At 40.4% G+C, this 20,279-nt stretch overlaps 3 protein-coding genes and 1 pseudogene across 3 annotated transcripts; 2 read left to right on the plus strand and 2 right to left on the minus strand.

The window, feature by feature from the left end:
* Positions 1-3,051: 3,051 nt before the first annotated feature.
* LOC120217441 lies at positions 3,052-5,570 on the plus strand (annotated as a pseudogene).
* Positions 5,571-5,790: 220 nt separating this feature from the next.
* On the plus strand, positions 5,791-6,694 carry LOC120217664. The gene is made up of 2 exons (XM_039214737.1): positions 5,791-5,856; positions 5,962-6,694. Exons 1-2 carry the CDS (start codon positions 5,809-5,811, stop codon positions 6,214-6,216), a joined length of 303 nt encoding a protein of 100 aa, XP_039070668.1. The 5' UTR covers positions 5,791-5,808; the 3' UTR covers positions 6,217-6,694.
* Positions 6,695-7,992: 1,298 nt separating this feature from the next.
* LOC120218184 (LRR receptor-like serine/threonine-protein kinase FLS2) lies at positions 7,993-12,020 on the minus strand. Its single transcript, XM_039215157.1, has 2 exons — positions 8,830-12,020; positions 7,993-8,546 (listed from the first exon to the last, which is right to left on the minus strand). The coding sequence occupies exons 1-2, from the start codon at positions 11,963-11,965 to the stop codon at positions 8,182-8,184; spliced, it is 3,501 nt and encodes a 1,166-aa protein (XP_039071088.1). The 5' UTR covers positions 11,966-12,020; the 3' UTR covers positions 7,993-8,181.
* A 32-nt stretch (positions 12,021-12,052) lies between these two features.
* LOC120217452 (mitochondrial inner membrane protease subunit 1-like) lies at positions 12,053-14,388 on the minus strand. The gene is made up of 5 exons (XM_039214544.1): positions 14,236-14,388; positions 13,906-14,130; positions 13,722-13,832; positions 13,206-13,257; positions 12,053-12,207 (listed from the first exon to the last, which is right to left on the minus strand). The coding sequence occupies exons 1-5, from the start codon at positions 14,323-14,325 to the stop codon at positions 12,053-12,055; spliced, it is 633 nt and encodes a 210-aa protein (XP_039070475.1). The 5' UTR covers positions 14,326-14,388.
* Between the last annotated feature and the right edge of the window lie 5,891 nt (positions 14,389-20,279).

The following is a 20,279-nucleotide window of genomic DNA, read 5'->3' on the forward strand; positions in this document are numbered from 1 at the left end:
AAGTTTACTTGATGAGGTGATTATTCAATTTGCGAATGGCGGAAGGGGCAACAGTGGCTCAACACCTAAATGAACTCAACACAATCACAACCCAGTTGAGTTCCGTGGAAATTGAATTCGATGATGAAGTTCGAGCTTTAATTCTCTTATCATCTCTACCAGACAGTTGGACTGCTATTGTTACAGCAGTCAGAAGCTTGTCGGGAAACATTAAATTGAAATTCGACGATGTTCGGGATTTGGTATTGAGTAAAGAAATTCGACGGAGAGATTCGGGTGAAACATCAAGCTCCTCAGCCTTGCACACGGAGTCTAGAGGGAGAACTTCATAAAGAAATCCAAATCGTGGCAGATCGAAATCTAGAAGGGGAAAATCAAGAACGGGAAAGAAAGATTTTAGTTGTTATAATTGTAGTAAGAATGATCACTTTAAAAGAGATTGACGAGCACCGAAGAAAGATACCGACGCATAGGAATCTTCCAATATGACAGAGAAAATAGGTGATGTCATGATTCTAAGTGTCAACAGTTCGATTGAATCATGGATCTTGGATTCAGAGAATCTTTTCACACTACCCCATGCCAAGAAATCATGGAGAACTATGTTGGTGGTGATTTTGGGAAGGCTCATCTAACTGATGATGAAACCTTGAAGATCGTCGGAAAATGAGACATCCGATTAAAGTTGCCAAACCAGACCACCTGGAAGCTGAAAGGAGTGAGACATATTCCTGGCCTCAAAAGAAATTTGATTTTTGTAGGACAGTTTGATGGAGAAGGATATTGTACAACATTTTCAGGCTCTGAATGGAAGATTACCAAAGGAGCACTTGTCATTGCTCGTGGTAAGAAGATGGGTACTCTCTATGTAACCTTAAACTTGGAGAATATCATTACAGTAGTATATGCTGATGGAAAATCAAACATATGGCACCAAAGGCTTGGCCATATGAGCTAGAAAGGGATTAAGACTCTTTTGTCAAAAGGGAAGTTGTCGGATATAAAAAGTATAGATGTTGGACTATGTGAGGATTGCATCTTTGGAAAATAAAAGAAAGTCAATTTTGCAAAGATTGGCAAGACACCCAAGGCTGAAAAATTAGAGTTAGTTCATATTGATGTATAGGGACCATCTCTAGTTTCATCTCTTGCAGGCTCACTATATTATGTCACCTTCATCGATGATTCTACAAGGAAGGTGTGGGTTTATTTTCTGAAGAAGAAATCAGAAGTGGTTCATATTGATGTATAGGTACCATCTCTAGTTCGATAGCTTCATGGGTAGCAGTGGTTTTACCAGATGCCAAGCATATCATTGTTGCTACATCAAGAAGTTTGACAACAACTTCATTATTTTATTGTTGTATGTTGATGACATGCTCGTTGCAGGCTCAAACATGCAAGAGATTATAAACTTGAAGCAAAAATTGTCAAAGCAGTTTGCAATGAAAGATCTGGGCACTACAAAGCAGATTCTTGGGATGAAGATTAAGAGAGACATAAATTTGGGGGCTTTGATGTTATCACAGGATGAGTACATCAACAAAGTACTCTCCATGTTCAACGCAAGATGCTAAACCAGTAAGTACACCTTTAGGTGTTCATTTTAGACTCTCCAAAGAACATTCACCAAATACGGAGGAATAACGTGCACACCTGGTGAAGGTGCCGTATGCCTCAGCAATTGGAAGTTTGATGTATGTCATGGTTTGTACTAGAACAAATATTGCTCAAGCAGTGGGAGCTGTTAGCAGATATATGAATAATCCGGGCAAGGTACACTAGGAAGCAGTCAAATGGATCCTCAGATATCTACGGGGTACCACAAACAAAGCATTTTGTTTCAAAGGTGGAGATACAATACTGACAGGCTATGTAGATGTTGACTTAGCCGAAAATGTTGACATCAGAAGAAGCACTACAGGGTATGGCTATACTCTAGGAGGTACCACAGTGAGTTGGGTTTCTCAACTACAGAAGATAGTTACTCTCTCTACAACTGAAGCAGAATATGTCGCTGTTACGGAAGCCAGTAAGGAGACGGTTTGGCTCCAAAGTTTCTTGGAAGAGTTAGGCAAGAAACAAGAAAATAATGTCTTGTATTGCGACAGTCAAAGTGCTATCCATCTAGCGAAGAATCCATCTTTTCATTCCAGGAAGAAGCACATACAATTGCGATATCATTTTATCTGGTCTCTTTTGGAAAATGAAATTTTGAAACTTGAAAAGATTAGTAGAGCTCAAAATCCGACAAACATGTTAATAGAGACGGTGACTACGGACAAACTGAAGTTGTGTTCAGCTTCAGTTGGCATGCTAGAGTAACAAGACCAGAAATGTTGTTGTATTGATCGAGGTGTGAAGACAAATTAAAATCAGTCTTCAAGTGGGAGATTGTTGAAAATTGGTTTTGAATATGCACCGAAAGTTGCATTGATAGTTCGCAGCAATTACACCAATAAGTTGGCAGCAATTACACCAATAAGTTGGCAGCAACAATTGTTGAAAATTGGCAGCATGATTGCTAAATGGCATGGGAAAATTGTTGTAAACACCTGTAAATTTTCTCCCTTTAGCAAAAGATCTGCATCAGTCTGAAGATGTAGGCATAATTGGTCAAACTCCGTTATCAATTTCGGGTATTATTATTCCGCTTTTATTTTGCATTCTCACTAATCTGGTTATAGGGAAATTACTCGTTTAATTTCCCAACATCACCGTCAACAATTCAGTAATCTATCTGAATTGCGACGGTAAAGGAAACAATGACACTACTTCTCCTGCTAGTGTCAACCTATAAGGCAGTCCATTTGTCTTCGCAAGAAAATTCAACGTATTCGAATCAGTAGGTTGCGGTTATTTGGCCATTTTGTTTCTAAACAATCAAACCGATCCCATTATTGTCTGCCTGCAGCAAACATGTCTCGACCCTATTTCTTCGAACTTCTGTGGCTGCTCCGTCGCGATTCCTAAAAACTTCACTTTCTATACTATAGCCTTGAGGTCCATGATAGAGATAATGAGCCCCGAGGAAAAAGAATACAGCAAGAGATGCACATCTACTTCATGTCTGATTACTCCACCCAGTTATCAGATATAACTATCCATACTACGCATGTTCCTGCAGCACTCGAGTGAAATCCCGTTACATGCGATTTGGAAGGTTATCATTTTTACTATCATAATCTCGTAGATTCTATGACAATATGCCTTTGATTGATCTTTAACTGGTGCTGTACTGTTTTTATATGCAGTCTCACTGTGCCCTGTAGTAGAAGTTGAACCACCTTATGAAGTAGCATACAAATTTGGTTGTAAAGAATCATGTGGGGATGTTGAAATTCCACTCCCATTTGGAATTCAAGTGGGATGTTATAGGAGTAAATGGTTCAAAGTAACTTGCAACAGAACTGCTGATGGGGAGAAACCTTTCATCAGTAGCATCAATATGCAACTTCTCAATGTTTCGTTTTACGATGGCATAGTTACTGTCAACAATTCAATAACTTATTCCGTGCCCTGGAAAAGATCAAAATAATAATAATAATAGGGTTAGTGCCATTGGTAACCTAGGAGGCACCCCATTTTTCTTCTCACATATCTTCAACAGGTTCATGTTCGTAGGTTGTGGCAATTCGGCTACTTTTCTACTTGGCTCTAATCATGGTACTCGTATTCATGGTTGCAAGCAACCTCCTTGTGGCAATACTATGACTTCAACTGTTAGTTGCTCCACTAATATTCCCCCGGGTCTCAGTTCTTTTGCTGGAAACATCACACGGTTTCGTCCTAGCAATGGCAACAACAGATCATGCAGCTCAGCTTTCATTGCTGACATGCGTTTTCTCGACTCAATCGAGGCAAACTCTGACACCCAATAACACAACAACTAGTTGTGCTTGGACACACGTTCCCACAACACTGGTATGGGGTACACCAAAACGAGGGCTCTACGAGTTGGGAGAAGAATCAGGCACCCTTTGTAGCCCCGATGGTCGATATGATTGGACAAGCTTGAGCCAAGTGCATCTATGTGTTTGCAGCTCGGATAACGTTGAGGACTATGGTTATCTTTCCACTGATATATACCAAGGTATCCCATTAAAACTTTCATTTGTCTTGATATTTCTTAATTAATTTTTTTCTAACTTTTCATTTCATTAACCACAAAGGTCGGTAAATGCGTGGATATGAAATATAAGAATTGTTTCATGCTTTGCTTGAATGCTCCCGGTAACAACTGTTCGTCGTCATGTCCTGCTCGGTACGAATACTCAAGGTTGGAAGATACGTGCAAGCCCAAAGATTTTATCAATTCTTCAAAGTCTTCAAACAAAAAGGTCGAAAGATCTCAGAATTTGCCTGTCATTATAGGTTGCGGCACTAGCATTGGGACGATACTTGTGCTACTTGTTACATGGCATTTGCAAAAACTAATACAGAGAAGAAACGACATCAAATTGAAGCAGAAGTATTTCAAAAGAAATGGAGGCTTACTTCTGCAGCAGCAATTGTCCAACAACGAAGGAAATGTTGAGAAAATCAAGTTGTTTGATTCAAAGGAGTTGGAAAAGGAGTCGGATTATTATAACGAGAACCGAATTCTCGGAAGAGGAAGTCAAGGAACTGTGTTTAAAGGAATGCTGGCAGATGGAAGCATTGTAGCAATCAAGAAGTCGAAAATGGCGGAAGACGATAAATTAGATGAAAATGAGCTTAAACTGCTCATCAACGAGGTGATGATTTTATCACAAATTAACCATAGAAATGTGGTTAAGCTTTTAGGATGTTGCCTCGAGACAAAAGTCCCTTTGTTGGTTTATGAGTTCGTCCCTAATGGAACACTGTCTCAACTCATACACGAGCCGAATGAAGAGCTCCCTCTCACAAGGAAAATGCGTTTACGAATTGCGATTGAAATCGCCAATGCATTATCCTACTTGCATATTGCTGCTTCCATCCCCATTTATCATCGAGACATCAAATCCAGCAACATACTATTGGATGATAAATACAGAGCAAAAGTGTCGGATTTCGGAACTTCGAAATCGGTTGCGATCTAGCAAACACATGTAACCACTCGAGTACAAGGAACTTTCAGATATTTGGATCCTGAGTATTTTCGATCTAGTCAGTTTACAGAAAAGAGTGATGTGTATAGTTTTGGAGTTGTCCTTGTTGAACTTATAACAGGACAAAAACCCATCTCTTCAAGTCAATCAGAGGAAGTGGTGAGAAGCTTGGTGAACTTCTTTCTACTGTCGATGAAGGAGAATTCCTTGCTCGACATTGTTGATCCAATGGTGATGAACGATGGTCCCGAAGAAGAGATTGTAGCAGTTGCTAAGCTAGCAAAGAGGTGCTTGAATCTTAATGGCAAGAAAAGACCCACAATGAAAGAAGCTGCTATGGAGTTGGAGTGGATTAGATCCTCTGAAGAAGCTAATGCCATTGAACAAAGCACAGATGAAGATTCTGATATGGATGACATAATCGAACCTTCAACCTCTGCTTCATCTTAAACGTCTGGTTCAGTTCTTAACGATAGCGAAACTTTGACATTATATGCGGAGTCTTAGTCGGTGATCAAAAGAACTATTGTTTTTCTAAACGTTTTAGATTCAAATATCCTGTCAATAAAGATGTTTAATAGTTTATTATTAAATAATTATTAGTCTTTAAAGTAAATACTATCAAAATTAAACTAAAATAATATTTAATGATTAAATATGTGAATTATACAAATATTAATGTAAATTTGAGTCTTTTAGAGGCAAAGGCTAACAAAACCTTCTTTTATGTTCTACTATGCGACCGCCATCTTTACACTGCAACTTCTTCTCCTCTCTCAAACAGGTATTAAATGGTAGAAGCTCTTAGCCGCTTACAATTTACAGATATGTGCATTTATTTTTATTTGAATCCTGATTCCCCACTTTCTTTCCTTCCAAATTCTTACAGGTTGAGAAAAGATTGAAACTTGAAGAAAACCAAGCAGATTCAGGCCACTCCAGTTCAACCCCATCCCATGTTCCTGAAACTAATCCTACCCCAACACAATCTTTGGGCACACCGCTTTGCCTGCACTTAACCTACCCTTCCAATACCAACGTTAGCAACACTGTCGAAGATAGTGAACCCCCGCAAGCTTTCATCTGTTCTTCTTCTTCACCAGTCCACAGTTGCTTCCAACAAATGAAACCCAACCTCAGATAAACCCACCAGATTCCCCCATAAGAAAAGATAGGGATGAAATCGAGTATTTGATGCAACTTTTGGGTTTATCTGATAATTTTGAAGAAACCCAGAAAAGGGGGAAGTAGAAGACTGTTGTTTGTGGAGGGAATTCTTGTGGATGTGAGTGTGGGTTTTATGAGAAGATTATTGGGATTAAAGGGCCAAAGTGTGAGAAGGAAGCGGAAAGGATGGAAGGTTGGTTTAGATATTTCTTGAGGAATGGTAGTGAGCCTTTGAGCCTGGCTTTCTTGCTCATGAGGAAAGCTGCTTTTGAGAATGGTGATGATTGTGGGTTTCAATGCCTGGAGTTCCCTTCTTCCATAGATGAGTTTTTAAAGATTGATCCACCTAAAGTCTGAGAGCCTGAGGCATTATTAGAATTCTTATTCAATGGATTTATTTCTTTTTCCATTGAGTCTGAAGGTTTTGCATATCACCATTTCATGTCAGCTTGTAAGAGGAGACGCTAAGAACTAGTTTGTTTTTACTGTGTACCATCTTCAAACTTCTTAGATGTGTCGCGTAGATTTTAAAATTCGCAGACCGTTTATTTTTTAGAAGAATTTTTTTTTTCTAATATATGCATGAACTTTTCTTGATGAAATATGTCTTCAGAGATTTTTAAACCTCTTCAAAAATAATTATAAAATATTATTATTTATTAAAATAATTTTAAATAATTTAATAAAGTTATTTATTATAAAATAATTTATTTTAAAAATAATTTATTATAAAATAATTTATTTTAAAACAAATTATTATAAAATATAGATTGATTTATTTTAAAATAATTTATTTTAATTAATTTATTAGTATAGATTGATTTATTTTAAAATATGGATTGATTTATTTTAAATAACTTATTAGTATGAATTGATTTATTTTAAAATAAAAATTGATTTATTTTAAATAATTTATTAGTATCGATTGATTTATTTTAAAATATGGATTGATTTATTATTGTAGTTGTATAGATTGATTTATTTTAAATAATTTATTAGTATAGATTGATTTATTTTAAAATATAGATTGATTTATTTTAAATAATTTATTAATATGAATTGATTTATTTTAAATAATTTATTAGTATGGATTGATTTATTTTAAATAATTTATTAGTATGAATTGATTTATTTTAAATAATTTATTAGTATGGATTGATTTATTTTAAAATATTGATTGATTTATTATTGTAGTTGTATGGATTGATTTATTTTAAATAATTTATTAGTATGAATTGATTTATTTTAAAATATGGATTGATTTATTATTGTAGTTGTATAGATTGATTTATTTTAAATAATTTATTAGTATAGATTGATTTATTTTAAAATATGGATTGATTTATTTTAAATAATTTATTATTGTAGTTGTATAGATTATTTAAATTTCAGTATTGTAAAACTAAAATTATTTAAATCTCAGTATTGTAAAACTTTTTAAGTTTAAAAAATTAGTTTATTTATATTTCAGTTCATTTTAGCAGTCTGCAGACGTTAAAAAACAAACAGTATTCTTGCAGACTGCAGACTTTTGGTCCACCTCTTCTGCTACATATGCCTGCAGTTGTAGTCCACAGACTGTAGACATTTTACCTCTGTAAAAACAAACACCTAAATAATTGATTTGTAAAAGTGCTTTCTTTTTGTTTTGTACAACTGAAAATATTATCATTTTATTTGTATATTTGTTTCGACTTGCTGATATATACAATTTAATGGAATATAAAGACAAACAAAGATTCCTATAAAAAAAAAGACAAACAAAGATGCAATCATTTCCATTTCTCACTTCTGAAGAGTTAACTGAAACGACAGTTTGAGATTGAGGAAATTGAAACTGCTCAATAGAAGAGCTATTGCATAATATAATCCTACCAATACATTAGAATGCAATGAGCTTGCTGCTGTTATGCATCTCCAAGGCAGCAGGGTGATCGATTCTTCATGAGATTATGTCCTCATTTTCATAGTATTTTGCTTTTAGCTTGGAAAGGATCGATAAAACCTCTTTCACGTTGGGTCTTTCCTCAGGATTAGGGGAGGTACAAAACAAGGCTAGTTTAAAGAGGTCTTCTACTGCTTCCATTTGTTCATTGGAAACATTCATTGCTAGCATAGGATCCAGAACTTTAAGGACCTCTTTGGTTCCACTAGCAAGGGATTTCTCAACTAGTTGTTGAAGACTAACTGGCAGCCCATCCTCTTCCATGAGTCCAGTTGGTCTTTTTTTGGTTAGGAACTCCATGACTACCATGCCGAAGCTGAACACATCGACTTTAGTTGTAACATTCCTCATGTATGCGAATTCTGAAGAGGCGCAGAGTAATGTTTCAGTAATTCAGGCTTTGAAATGTTTATAGTATTATAATTGTTCAAGCATGATAATTTGAATAGCACTTGATCCGTCGAAAGATATGAAGGGATTCCGGTGTTTATAGTTGAAACTAGATTATATGCAGCATGGGAGACCATGATTGTTAAAACTCTGTTTTCTAAATACGTTTGTTGAAAATATTGCAGGTTTGGAGAATTTTCAGGCATTTGGAGAAATTAATAAGTGCATTATAAAGTTGAAGTAATTGAAGATTACCTGGTGCCAAGTAGCCAATAGTGCCTTCAAATGCTGATGTTGACGAAAGGCTGCTTCCATCATTGAGATGAACATTCAGCATGCGAGCTGTTCCAAAATCACTAACATGTGCAACCCAATCTCCATCGAGAAGTATATTTGAAGGCTTCAAATCACAATGCACAATGGGGAAATCATAGCCAGAATGCAAGTAATCCAATGCACTAGCGACTGCGATGTAAAGATCAATTCTCTTAGATAATGTCCAGATATGATAATCCATCATGGAACCATGTATGACGCTCTCTAAACTCCCGTTCTCCATGTATTGAAGAATGATAGCCTTTAGTGTCTGGCTTTCCCATGCATACCCAAGTACCTTTACCAGATTCTTATGCCTTAAATGGCTCAAGTTTTTGACTTCTCTGTGAAAGCTCTTATCAGATTCTTTGGAGAACTGATGTAGATTCAATATCTTTACTGCTATCTGCTTGCCATCGTCCAGTTGACCCTTGTACACGGTACTCAAACTGCTTGCTCCAATAATGTTATCTTCGATGAAGGATCTAGTTGCATTTTGTAATTCCATTTTATCAAACCTTCTTAGAGCTGCCGGTGTGAACCCTGGTTCTGGGTTTTCCAACTCGACAGGTTTCCTCTCTTTGCAACGCCAGAGGAGGGATGAAACTACGAGCACTAGGATTAGTAGTACTGAAACAGTTCCAAGGATGCTGAGAATTATTATTGCCTTATTGGAAAAACGATTTGAACTTCTCTTGCTGCATGACCTGAGAACTTTGTTTCCACAGAGAGCTTTGTTTCCTACCAAACTTGACGAGTTGATAGTTTTGAATATGCCGTTCTCTGGAACGTGGCCTTCAAGTTGATTGAATGAAAGATTGAGATGCGTCAGGCTGGAACTATTGGTAAAGCTTTCTGGAATGCTACCCCAAAGTTGATTCTGGGAAAGGTCCAGGGAGCTTAGATGCTTCAATTTCGCCAAGTTTTCTGGAATTTCACCATCTAATTTATTTCTTGAAAGGTTCAAGCTTCTAAGCATATCCATTTTAGCAAATGCCTCAGCTGAGATGATACCAGAAAGTTTATTTCCTGAAAGATCTAGAGAAAACAAATTTCTGCAGCCTCTAATTGTCGTAGGAATGACTCCTGAAAAGTTATTTTTTGAGATGTCAATGGCTTGCACCATTTCCAGCTTACCCAGCTCATCTGGAATACTTCCTTCTAAGAAATTGTTGGAGAAGTTCAGAAACAGCTGCATCATTCTCATCCCTTCAAACATGGACTTAGGAATCGATCCTGTGAGATGGTTGTGAGAGACATCCAATGTTGAAAGTTGATATAGACGTTCCATGCTATTTGGAAGGGACCCTTTGAGCTTGTTGTTGTTGAGGTTGAGGTATGTAAGAAACTCGAGCTTTGAGACAACGTTCGGAATGGAACCTGTTATTTTGTTGTGCTGCAAGTCTAGATAAGTAAGCTGCTTCAGTTCAAATAGTCTCTCAGGTAGGGCACCTTCTAGAGCGTTATCATGCAATGAGAGCCCTTGAAGAAGAGAGGCTTTCGATAATTCTGGTGGAATTTGGCCTGTGAAACCATTTCCAGCAAGGGTTAAGGTCACAAGTCGACTCAAATTGCCAATCTCTGGTGGAATTGACCCAACAAATGAATTGAAACCAGCTTTCAAAACCTGGAGATTAAAGAGTTTGCCGATATCTGGTTTTAACAATCCAGTAAAATTGTTTTCTGCTATACTTAGAAGACGAAGATTTGAGCAGTTGAAGAGATCATCAGGGATTTCACCCGACATCCTATTTGGCCCTATAGATAGAAATGTTAAATTTGGCAACTGCCCTAAACCTGATGGAATTTTCCCTGTTATATTATTAAAACCCAAAGATATAACCTGAAGATGGGTACAGTTGACAATGCTTGGAGGAATCGATCCCTCAAGATGATTGCTTTCCAGGCTCAAGTTCCTTAGATTATAAAGCAATCCAAGGTTTTGTGGAAGTTCTCCTGTGAGAGAATTGTAGCTCAGTGACAAATATGTCAAATTTGTCAAGTTGGTTATTGATGAAGGAATCCATCCCTTGAACTTATTGGAATGCAGGGTCAGCACTTGTAACGAGGCCAAAGATCCAACCTCTTCTGGTACCGTTCCAATCAACTCATTCTCCGAGAGTCCTAAATGGGTTAATGATTTCAATTGGAACAAGGAAAGAGGAATTGTGGAATTCAACTTGTTTTTATACAATCTTAAAGTCTGTAACCGAACCAGCTTTCCAAGCTCACGAGGAATGGCTCCCGTGAACTTGTTGGTGTGGAGTTCAAGATTAACAAGTGACCTACAACGACCTAGTTCTGATGAGATTTCTCCCGTCAGCGAGTTATTAAAAAGCAGAAGATATTCTAAACTTGACAAATTCCCTATTTCCGGAGGTATTACTCCGGAAAGATGGTTTTCACTTAGGTCTAAAGATTGCAAAGCTCCCAACATGCCAATGGAAACAGGTATTGAACCTTCCAAACTGTTTCTATATGCTACCAAGATTTGAAGATTACCCAAGTTTCCTATGTTTTTTGGGATTGTTCCTGTGAGATTGTTGTAGATAATACCTAGAGCTAACAAGGAAGTGCAGTTGCAAATGCTGTCGGGGATGCTTCCGTTCAGAAAGTTATCGCCCAAGTCCATCGTTTGCAGATTTCTAAGGTTTCCTATTTCCGGTGGGATTGGACCCGACAGAGAATTATAGTAAAGAATTAGATCAGTGAGCTGGGAGCATAGTCCTAGTTGAGGTGGAATATGACCGGAGAATGAATTTGAAGTTAAATCAAGAACCTGGAGGCTTGAAAGGTTTCCAAGAAATGGAGATATCTCCCCTTTGAGCCGCATTTCAACCAGGGTGATCGAAATGACTCGACTCGAGGAAGGGTCACAGGCAATCCCAGACCAGTTGCAGTGATGATTCGCCGCCGTCCAATCTGCAAGTGCTCCCAAAGGGTCATGAGTGACAGATCTCTTGAATGCCCGAATCGCCTCAACTTCAACCTCCAAGCTCGGTTCTGCATACTGTGCTGTAAGTAAAACGGAACAAACTATGGCAATGATTAAACTGCTGATGCATTTTGAAAACATTGCTAGCTAGAGTAATGATACACTGAAACTATCAAGCTGATGATAGGTTTGGATTCGGAGACATGCTTATATGCACATTTCAACCTATCATTGATCACCGGAAACCGGCTGCAACTTGATAACCGAAAAAGACGTCTTTAAACGACGATCTCGAGTAGTGTGGCACCTTTTCTTTGGTCTCATCGACCTTTGCACTGAATCTGCAATACGATAAATGACTGGATTGTCTTCTACCAACCCATCTACCACCCCGGATAAACACAAGCACAAGTGGAACATGTTGATGATATGGCTTTTAGTGAGTGTGGCCAATGGGATAGTGGAATGTGAAGTGGGAAACCGGGGGCGTCAACCATTTCAACTGGTAAACGCGTACTATAAATATAGTTTTTTCATTTAGTGTTTTTATATGATCTTTTAGAAAGAGCTTTCAACCAATTGTTTAAAAAATGATTTTATAAAATAAGTGGTATCAATTATACGTGATTTTTAATATTATGAATATAGTTTTCGTTTTTTTAATTTTATGAATTCGAGCATTTCGTGTGCATGGATGCGAGGTCTCAACATCAAATAGTTGAGAGTTTTTTTAATAGATACTATTGTGTATTCACCCTATACATAAAAATCTATAATCCCCAATAAATGCTTAACATGTAGGCATGTATTTCTAATTTCTTGTAATTCTTTAAATAATTTTTTTTAATTTTTTAAATCTCATAAAATTCTTAATTATCATAAAATTTTAAATCTCTATGGGTATGTTGGTAATGCTTTCTAAAATCACTTTTAGTTAAAAACTCCGTTTTAACCGAAAAATCAATTCAAACGGGTATAAAATGAAAAAAAATAGGTGGAACGATGGTTTCAAACCAACCGTAAAAGCTAAGATTTCTGACTTTTTCATTTTAAACTTTACGTTTGGAAGCAAATTATAATTTTATCCTTACTAATGGATTGGCTCCACTCAATTATGTATTATATGTTATTTTAATAATTTAATACTAACATCCTTAAAAAAATAATTTATTACTTTTAATAATTTATTTTAATTATTTAAAATAAATAAAATTCATAATTTATATCTTAAAATATTAATAGTGAATTATATAAAATATATTTGTATTATAATTGTATTTTTTTATTATAGTTTCTATTAATATAATTAATATATAATAGTAATTTTCTGAACTTATTATAGTTTAAATAGATATGATTCGTATATAAGATATTGGGTAACAAAGTAGGCATAGTTTAGGTGGCAAGGTTCCGAAATCTTTACGAGGCAATAACTAGAAACAACTTAGAAGAGCTCGTCAAAATTGGGTAATGACGAGCGTAGGGTTGTAAATGAGACGAGATAGATCATGAGTTACTCGAGATCGACTCGGTCAAGGCTCGATAAATACTCGGATCGAATGGACTCGACTCGAACTCGATCTCGACTCGAATTCTTAACGAGCCGAAACGAGCTACTTGATACTCGACTCGAAAAACTCGTGAGTAGCTCGAAAATTTTAAGAATTTTTTTTCTTCATTTCGAGCCTTTTCGAGCTGCTCACGAGCTTCAGTTCAAGATTTCGAGTTCGAGTCGAGCTTAAAAATTTTAAGCTCGTGAATTTTTGAGTCGAGCCGAACTCTATTTCAAAGTTTTCGAGTCGAGTCGAGCTCAACAATACTCGAACTCGACTCGGCTCGTTTACATCCCTTGACGAGCGCATGAAAAACTGATGAAAGATGAGAGTGAAAGGCTAACCGTCCAAAAAGCCCTGCCTTCGAGAAGGCCATAAGGAACAGCTCCGAAATTCCTCGAATCATTTGTGTTATAGATGTTATCTCCTTCTACCCAAACATGCCCTTTAGGAATCTATTCACAAAAAGGGGAAAAAAACATTTAAACTCACTGAAGATAGAAAAACTGGGAATCCAAGAAATACTACCACGACAGTTTTGCATCTATCACTGTTCTTGGGGTCGACGACGTAGGTGACTTGATCACCTTCCATTCCCATCAGCCGTTTGCAGACAACTTTCCTCGGAGCCTCGGGCGACCGTAGGATCACAACGTCACCGGGTCGAAGTTTGCCGGTCCGGGTCGAAATGCGTTCCACCAACAGCACGTTGCCTGTTATGCACAATGTTGGGAGCATGCTGGGGCCATAAGTCTTTTAGAGTTCCCAGCCATTGCCCCCGAATCCAAAAGTAAAAAATAAAGCCCAGAAACGATAATTTGAAATGAAATGAACGATGAGCTTGTTTCGTTTTCTTACAATGACGGTAGTGCCGAGGTATTTGTTGGTAACGTAACGGAAACAGAGGCCTCTGACTATAGGGATAACGCTGCGGCTCCATTCTCCCATTCTTCCCTCTCTTGCGATCCAGTTTTTCAGATTTGAGTTCTCCAAGAACTCATGGTGAGGAACTAATGATAAATTCTGATATTAATTATACCTACTTTGTTTAGTGTCACTCTACTTCACTTCTTTTATTAAAGATTTTTAATTTAGTATTATAAAATTATGTCATGGTCGTTATACCCTCCAATCCAGAGGTATTTGTCACGGACCGCCAGCCCATGACCGAGAAAAACTCATTCCAGGCTGCCAGGGACTATCTTTGCCACGTTCTGGGCCTTCTAGAAGACCCAAGTGAGCTGACCCAATCCACCTTGGAGACATGATAATTGTTTAGCATTATCTTAGAAGATAATGATGACAACTCATTGCCCACTTGTTGTAAATAGTGTAGAGCTCTCATCTTAGCCATTGATGTACTTTAATCCCAACCGTTCATTGTAGGGAACTCCAACTATAAAAGGAGGCTCACCCCCCCTTCATTTACACACCTCAAGTTGAGAAATACAAACTAGTATTCACTCTCAAATCTCTCTTCTTCCTTTGGGTGCCCATCTCTTTGTTTCCCCAATTCCTTTGGGTTCTAAGCATTCTAGCTTAGTGAAGGTTCGGGTCACTTAGTCGATTTTCGACCTTGAAAACGTCTAAGACCGCACGAGCTTGCTAGCAGCAGTCTAGCCCCGTGACAAGTGGTATCAGAGCGTGTCGTTGTGGGAAAGCAACGATCATTTCGACCGAGTTTGGTGGAAGATACGAAACCGGGTAAGTTCCATTTACTTAAAACTCGTTCAATTTAATTTGTTAATTGAGATGGCACCACAACATGGCGATGCGGGAGCTTCCGAGGGAAATGAATCCCGAAATGCTGGAAAGAAGAGAGCACCATCGAGAGATGTTCTCGCGTCCCTCCAAGAGAAGGTTACTAGGCTCGAAGGATCCATGGCGGATGCCCAGAGAGTGCTGGACACGCTAGAGTCCGTAGACCTTGAAAGGCTTGGATCATTGGATCTCGACAAGCTAGAATCCTTGGATTCTATCAAGGATGATGTTCAGGATTCACTCAATGGGCTGGACGTGAAGACGACGGATCGAGGTAATTCCTTAGAAGCCATGGTAGTAGCTTTAAGGAAGGAAGTCGAGGAACTCAAGAGCGAGGGTTCCGATTCTGAGGTGGCAACATTAAAGCGGGAGGTCGAACTGCTCAAGACCGAGCTGTTGGTGTGCAAAGCTGCGTTTGGAAGTGGCGTGGCCACGGTTGCACCCAAAGCCTTGGGCGACATCCCTAAACCGGAGAAGTTCAAAGGGTCAAGGTCAGCCCAAGATGTCGAGAATTTCCTTTGGGGACTGGACCAGTACTTTGCAGCCATGAGCATCACAGAGGATGCCAAGAAAGTAAACATCGCTAGCGTTTACTTGTCTGAGGTTGCCCTCATGTGGTGGCGACGTAGATGCAACGATGTGAAGCGTGGTACCGCTCCCATCGCAACATGGGGAGAGTTCCAAGCGGAGTTCAAGGAACAATTCTACCCGGAGTATGCCGAAGACGAGGCACGGTCCAAGTTAAGGCGTCTCAAGCAAGAAGGGTCATTGAGGGAGCATGTTCGAAAGTTTGTCGAAGTAAGTCTCCAAGTCCCGAGTTTAAGCGAAGAGGACGGGTTCTTCACCTTCATGGATGGGCTAAAACCATGGGCGAAGAACGAGCTAAGGCGACGAGGGGTCAAGGATCTCTCAACTGCCTTGACGACAGCCGAGTCAGTCATTGAGCTTGGCGTCAAGAGTGTGGACTCCAAACCAAAGCCAAAGTTCCGAGGCAGCAGTGGCGATAGGGACAGGGCGTCCAGATCCGACAGAGATTCGAGTGGCAGTGGAAGGCCATCGAATAGCAAGCACTTGGATAAGAAAGATAAGCCAATTATCCAATGTTACAACTGCAAAGGCCAAGGGCACTTGGCGAGGGACTGTCCGCAGAAGAACAAACTCTCGGCCATCATGGAGAAAGATGGGGAAGAGAGTGAGACTCTGAAGCTTGGCTCCATTCTAAGCACCATGGAGGTCAAGAAGGGTCGAAAGAAGAAGGGGTTGATGTTCGTGGACGTCAACGTTGCTGGCCAAAAATTGAGTGCACTAGTGGACACCGGTGCCTCAGAATTGTTCATGTCCGAACCAGTCGCCAAGAGACTTGGCTTTCATGTGGAGAAGGCAAATGGTTCCATCAAGACTGTGAATGCCGAGGAAGTTCCGATTGCTGGGGTCGCAAAAGGAATCGAGCTAACCGTTGGAGGATGGTCCGGAAGAGAAACCATTAAGGTAATTCCTCTTGATGATTTCGATTTTGTTCTTGGCCTAAGTTTCTTGGACAGGATCAATGCTTTCCCGGTACCCTTTGCCGATTGCTTGTGCATCCTGGATCCAAAACAACAATGTATAGTTCCAGTAAGCCGAGGGTCAGGAGTCGGGGCCAGAGTTTTATCTGCGATTCAATTCTCGAAGGCGGTGCGCAAGGAGGAACCAACCTTCCTAGCTGTCTTGGTGTGTGACGAGCCAGCCACAACCAAGGATGTTCCCGACGTGGTGAGCCACGTTTTGGCAGAATTCAGAGACGTGATGCCTGCCGAGTTGCCTAAGAAGTTACCTCCAAAGAGGGAGGTTGATCACAAGATTGAACTTGTGCCGAATGCGGAGCCACCCGCTCGAGCCCCTTACCGAATGGCTCCACCCGAATTAGAGGAGATGCGCAGACAATTGAAGGATCTCCTCGATGCTGGTTACATCCGACCATCGAAGTCCCCCTATGGTGCCCCAGTACTGTTTCAGAAGAAACACGATGGTTCTTTGCGGATGTGCATCGACTACCGGGCTTTGAATAAGCTCACGGTGAAGAACAAGTACCCAATCCCTCTCATTGCGGACTTGTTTGATCAACTTGGTGGTGCAAGATGGTTCACCAAGTTAGACTTGCGATCGGGCTATTACCAAGTAAGGATAGCCGAGGGAGATGAACCGAAGACAACCTGCGTGACCAGGTACGGTTCCTATGAATACCTTGTGATGCCCTTTGGCCTCACGAATGCTCCAGCCCACTTTCTGCACCTTGATGAACAAGGTGTTGCAGCCCTTTTTGGATCGATTCGTTGTAGTCTACCTCGACGACATCGTCATCTATAGCAAGACATTAGAGGAGCATGTCGAACACCTGAGGCAAGTGTTCGTGGTTTTGCGAGACAATGAGCTCTACGTTAAAGAAGAGAAGTGCTCATTTGCCCAGACGGAGGTTCCTTTCCTTGGCCACATTGTTGGAGGTGGCAAGATCTGGATGGATCGAGACAAGATACGAGCCATTGAAGAATGGAAAGTGCCAACCAAGGTGACGGAGCTAAGGTCATTCCTAGGCTTGGCCAACTATTACCGGCGTTTTGTCAAAAGTTATTCGAAGATCGCCGCCCCCTTGACCGAGTTATTAAGGAAAGACAAGAGGTGGGATTGGAGCTCGAAATGTCAAAGTGCCTTTGAAGAACTCAAGCTTGCTATGATAAGCGAGCCAGTCTTGGTGTTGCCTGATCACACCAAGTTCTTTGATGTATTCACCGATGCATCTGATGTTGCTATTGGTGGTGTCCTAATGCAAGGAGGACATCCGGTTGCTTATGAAAGCCGAAAGCTCAACGAGACCGAAAGGCGATACACGGTCCATGAGAAAGAGATGACGGCGGTTGTGCACTGCTTGCGCACGTGGCGACATTATTTACTTGGGTCCAAGTTCATAGTGTTTACCGACAATGTTGCCAATAGCTACTTCTTAACCCAGAAGAAGTTATCACCGAAGCAGGCTCGATGGCAAGAGTTTCTTGCCGAGTTTGATTTGTCCTTCGAGCACAAATCTGGGAAAGTAAATTTCGTAGCTGATGCCTTAAGTCGAAGGTACAACATGGAGCTTGTAAGTATGCCAACGGGACAGATGCGAGAACGCATCAAGGGAGGGTTGTCACATGATCCGATGGCCACTTCATTGATTGAGCTTGCCACTGAGGGTAAGACTCGAAAGTTTTGGCTCGAGGGAGGCTTATTGTATGCTCGAGGACACCGCCTCTACGTGCCGCAATTTGAAGGATTGCGAAAGGAGCTCATGAAGGAATGTCACGATTCTAAGTGGGCGGGACATCCGGGAATCCACCGGACTTTGGCCTTAATAACGGATCACTATTACTGGCCTCACATGGGCGATGATGTTGAGGCCTATGTGAAGACATGTCTTGTGTGCCAACAAGACAAGATAGAGCAGAAGAAACCAGCTGGATTGTTGCAGCCTTTGCCAATCCCTGAGAGACCATGGGAGAGTCTTTCTATGGATTTTATTGTCGGTCTGCCAGTTACCGATGGATTTTCTAGCATCATGGTAGTGATCGATAGATTTTCCAAGTATGGAACATTCATCCCAGCATCCAAAGTATGCCCAGCCGAGGAGGCAGCTCGACTTTTTCTAAAGCACGTGGTAAAATACTGGGGCGTACCAAAGACGATTATCAGTGATCGGGACACAAGGTTCACTGGGAGGTTCTGGAAGGAGTTGTTCAAGTTGATGGGATCAAGCTTGAACTTCTCAACGAGTGTTCATCCACAGACGGATGGGCAGACCGAGAGAGTGAATGCACTCGTAGAGACGTACTTGAGGCACTATGTGAGTGCCACACAACGCGACTGGCCAAAATTGTTGGATATAGCCCAATTTTCCTACAATTTGCAGAGGAGTGAAGCGACCAATCAAAGTCCATTCGAGATAGTTACCGGGCAACAACCGCTCACACCAAATGCAATCGCGACCGGATACAAGGGGCCAAATCCAACAGCATACCAATTTGCCAAGGAGTGGCAAGAACAACACGAGCTAGCCCGTGCTTGTTTGCACAAGGCCGGGAAGCGAACCAAGAAGTGGGCGGATCGAAAGCGTCGGGACGTCAATTTTGAGGTTGGTGACCTAGTCCTTGCCAAACTAAGTGGCATTTTGCGCAACCCATATCACAAAGGGCTTGTGCGAAGATACGAAGGGCCGTTCAAAGTTCTAAAGCGAGTAGGCACCATGGCCTATAGATTGGAATTGCCTCCAACCATCAAAGCTCATCCAGTATTCCATGTGAGTTTGTTGAAGCCATACCATCAGGATAGGGAGGAGCTAGATCGAGGCAAGTCACACCGAGCGCCAGTCGGAGTAAAAGTCTCTTACGAGAAGGAAGTAGAAGCCATCCATGCGGAGAGAGCCGTTCATCGAGTGGGACATCGACCAAGGCATGAATACCTTGTTCAGTGGAAGGGACTTCCAGAGAGTGAAGGAAGTTGGGAGCCTTCCGAAGACTTATGGCAATTCCGAGATAAGATAGATCAGTTTCACTCTAGCCGCGCGACGAGGGCGTCGCTAGAACTAGTGGGGGAGAATGTCACGGACCGCCAGCCCATGACCGAGAAAAACTCATTCCAGGCTGCCAGGGACTATCTTTGCCACGTTCTGGGCCTTCTAGAAGACCCAAGTGAGCTGACCCAATCCACCTTGGAGACATGATAATTGTTTAGCATTATCTTAGAAGATAATGATGACAACTCATTGCCCACTTGTTGTAAATAGTGTAGAGCTCTCATCTTAGCCATTGATGTACTTTAATCCCAACCGTTCATTGTAGGGAACTCCAACTATAAAAGGAGGCTCACCCCCCCTTCATTTACACACCTCAAGTTGAGAAATACAAACTAGTATTCACTCTCAAATCTCTCTTCTTCCTTTGGGTGCCCATCTCTTTGTTTCCCCAATTCCTTTGGGTTCTAAGCATTCTAGCTTAGTGAAGGTTCGGGTCACTTAGTCGATTTTCGACCTTGAAAACGTCTAAGACCGCACGAGCTTGCTAGCAGCAGTCTAGCCCCGTGACATATTGCATCAGAATAACTAGCCTCTATAATTAAAAAACACAACCCAA

The sequence above is a fragment of the Hibiscus syriacus genome, unplaced genomic scaffold, assembly GCF_006381635.1.
Source record: "Hibiscus syriacus cultivar Baekdansim isolate YM2019G1 unplaced genomic scaffold, ASM638163v2 tig00000773_pilon, whole genome shotgun sequence".
In the NCBI taxonomy this organism is placed as follows: domain Eukaryota; kingdom Viridiplantae; phylum Streptophyta; class Magnoliopsida; order Malvales; family Malvaceae; genus Hibiscus; species Hibiscus syriacus.

Coding starts and splice junctions, on each gene's coding strand:
- LOC120217452 (XM_039214544.1), bottom strand. CDS start 14,325: ATGGGAGAATGGAGCCGCAGCGTTATCCCTATAGTCAGAGGCCTCTGT. Junction 13,258..13,721: donor AAGGCAGGGCTTTTTGGACG/GTTAGCCTTTCA, acceptor AGTTGTTTCTAG/TTATTGCCTCGTAAAGATTT. Junction 12,208..13,205: donor ACCTAAACTATGCCTACTTT/GTTACCCAATAT, acceptor CCGGGGTGGTAG/ATGGGTTGGTAGAAGACAAT.
- LOC120218184 (XM_039215157.1), bottom strand. CDS start 11,965: ATGTTTTCAAAATGCATCAGCAGTTTAATCATTGCCATAGTTTGTTCC. Junction 8,547..8,829: donor TATTGGCTACTTGGCACCAG/GTAATCTTCAAT, acceptor GCGCCTCTTCAG/AATTCGCATACATGAGGAAT.
- LOC120217664 (XM_039214737.1), top strand. CDS start 5,809: ATGCGACCGCCATCTTTACACTGCAACTTCTTCTCCTCTCTCAAACAG. Junction 5,857..5,961: donor TCTTCTCCTCTCTCAAACAG/GTATTAAATGGT, acceptor AAATTCTTACAG/GTTGAGAAAAGATTGAAACT.